This window comes from Danio rerio, chromosome 8, assembly GCF_049306965.1.
Source record: "Danio rerio strain Tuebingen ecotype United States chromosome 8, GRCz12tu, whole genome shotgun sequence".
Classification (NCBI taxonomy): domain Eukaryota; kingdom Metazoa; phylum Chordata; class Actinopteri; order Cypriniformes; family Danionidae; genus Danio; species Danio rerio.
Window position 1 is genome coordinate 36,710,470 of NC_133183.1, and position 2,600 is coordinate 36,713,069.

Below are 2,600 nucleotides of genomic sequence, written 5' to 3' on the forward strand. Positions count from 1 at the left end.
ATTTCAAACGCATCAAGAAAACCATGTGCTAAGGAAATTTCAAACCATTTGGAACGCACAGAGACGAGCTTTTGTGCAAAAATGAACTTAAAGGTGCCTTTAAAAAAGTGTCAAAGTACTTTTGAAAACAAAAAAGCAAACCCCCAATAGGTGGCAGCAAGAGGCCGCTTTATTTGAGTAAAGCATTGAACGATTCATTCAGCCAAAGAAGCCAATAGGATGAACGGACAGTTGAATCAATCCCTGAATCATCGACTCACCCGAGTCTTCTTGGCGAAGGCCTGAATCGTTCGTGCAGGGAAACGTCGCTGTGTATTATTCAGAGATGGCCAACTGTTCTGCTGTTTATTTTATTATACTTATCGCAATGATTTTACTACTACTATCAATAAAATTAATATTAATAATGATAATATTGCCGGAAGTTGTACAGCGCATGCGTCACGTGTTCATCATCAGCATCCATGACAACCGTCCTGTGGGTGTTGTTTGAATCTCGCTGTGTCGATTGGCATCTGATCTCTGCGTCCTCCGTGACAATTTTTCCAGATTATCGATATTATTGATCGTTGGATACGTCGATTGATCGCCTGCTGTTCCCATCACTCAGGTTTGACCCTTTTTATTACGCTGTGCTTTGTGTTTGTGTTCAGTATGTCTTGTGTTCACTACAGGTTCCAGAGTCGACTCACCTACGACTCGCTCCAGTTTGAAGGCCTCAACATCAGCGCGGGGGAGCTGAAGCGGCAGATCATGAGGAGCAAGAGGCTGAAGTTCTGCCAGCTGAAGATCAGCAACGCCCAGACTGATGAAGGTGAGTTGAGGAAAAGACACTTCAACTGTTCTACGCTAACATTAGATGCGTTACATCAGACACTTCTGGAAGCTGTAAGGTGGTGCTGATGCTGACATGTAGGGATGTTTTGGCTGTTTTAAAAGGCTAATGGCTCTCAAAGTATACCGTGCTCCATAATTATGTGCTGATTCTGATTTTATTTTGCTGTCAGAATACACAGATGATGCTCTCATCCCTAAAAACACGTCGGTCATCATCAGACGGATCCCTGCGGCGGGACTGAAGTCCTCAAACAGAAGATTTGTTGGGTAAGTGCTGTGAAATGAGCACACGCGTCCTCTGTTAGATGTTATATGAAGACTCCTGGTCTGTCCCTGGTGTTTTAGTCACACAAGCTCCTTTGTTTTGCAGACATCAAGCTGGACGCTGGCGTGAACCTTCACCTAGAGCTGATCCTTCACTCCTCTCACTGGAGCAGTTGTTGAAGGTATTGAACAAATGAATAGCACAATAGCAAAACGCAATGTAAAGCACACAATATACGCACACGCACTCAGCTTCTTAGGGAGATTTGAGATTGTTTGAAGGGTTGAGGGTGAAAAAGATTCAAATGTGCAAATGCCTGTGAAACAGACTGAGAATCTGGCTGAGGCAAAGGCGTCAGAGGAGGACAAGCTGAAAGCGGTGATGTACCAGTCCAGCCTGTGCTACTACTCCAGCAGGTGAGCGTTCAGACACTGACAGGTTTGCTTTGTGAGAGATGTCTGAGCTGATTCTCATGGTTCTGATGTTCACTAGTGAGGCCATGAGGCTGCTTGGGATCCCGGGACACCACATTAGGCACTGCCCCACTAATGTGGTAACTGGGTTTTCCAAGCTCACGGTTGCTGTGAACTTGAGCTCTTGTCCTCATCAGTCAGATTGTTTGCTCAGAGTTTGACTGTCACTCCTCAATTCACAGGGCAGCCGCTCCGCGCCGCACAAGCGCATCCGGAAGAGCACAGGGATTCCCCGCAGCTTCCTGTTGGAGGTGGACGACCCAGACCGAAAGGGAGTCATGATAGACGGCAGCGGCCGATACGTCATTCCCATCATAGACGCGTGAGTAAACTGTACTTGGCATAGCCGCATGTTCTAGTGTTTGTCCAAATCTCACATGATGTCTGCTTGTGTGTGTTTGCGCTCGATCTGTTCAGTGAGGCCTATGCTGCTGAGAAGAGAAAGAGGCCGTCCTTCTCCTGCCAGACCGAGCCTTTGCCCTCCTCGTCCTCAGCAGGTGCGGCATCTTCGGTCCGGGACGCCGGAGGGAAACGGTCCCGCTCCCCATCTTCACCAGAGACGCGCGGCGACCAGAAGAGACCACGTCGCTGAGAGACCTTCATCCAAGAGACCTGGAGCCGACGTGTAAATATTGTACATAGTTTATTAATAAAATATAATAAAGATTATAGCCGCATGAACTGTGTGGACTGGTTAACCTTCACTCCAGCAGTGCAACAAACACACACACATACAGGCATACATGGTTTATGAGGTCAATGTGACTTTTTGGTGGTTTACGGGGACATACCTTTGCCAACATCCTACGAACATAAAACTTGTGCCAAAATTTTTTATTTGAGCTACAAAAGGCAAACAACGCTTAAAAACAGCAATTTTAGTTTCACAACACACTCAAATTAACTATGTGACATTTCACAGGCTTATGGGGACAGACAAAATCATGGTTTACAAGGTCTGTTTACATGTTACACACAAACCTAGCCCCTTCATGGTTTAAAAGGACTGATTAACACATTTTACA

At 46.0% G+C, this 2,600-nt stretch overlaps 1 protein-coding gene across 4 annotated transcripts; it reads left to right on the plus strand.

Annotated features, from left to right (window-relative positions):
- The first annotated feature begins 238 nt into the window (after nt 1–238).
- LOC100006401 (E3 ubiquitin-protein ligase RBBP6-like) lies at nt 239–2,252 on the plus strand. Of its 4 annotated transcripts, none has more exons than XM_073908989.1 (7): nt 239–814; nt 1,008–1,104; nt 1,208–1,283; nt 1,430–1,518; nt 1,595–1,655; nt 1,758–1,897; nt 1,993–2,252. In XM_073908989.1, exons 1-7 carry the CDS (start codon nt 655–657, stop codon nt 2,165–2,167), a joined length of 798 nt encoding a protein of 265 aa, XP_073765090.1. In that variant the 5' UTR covers nt 239–654; the 3' UTR covers nt 2,168–2,252. The 4 variants fall into 4 exon arrangements, with proteins under 4 accessions (XP_073765090.1, XP_073765091.1, NP_001373448.1 ...); XM_073908990.1 differs by having other exon boundaries at nt 448–912; NM_001386519.1 differs by lacking the exon at nt 1,595–1,655 and having other exon boundaries at nt 465–814.
- Nucleotides 2,253–2,600: the final 348 nt, after the last annotated feature.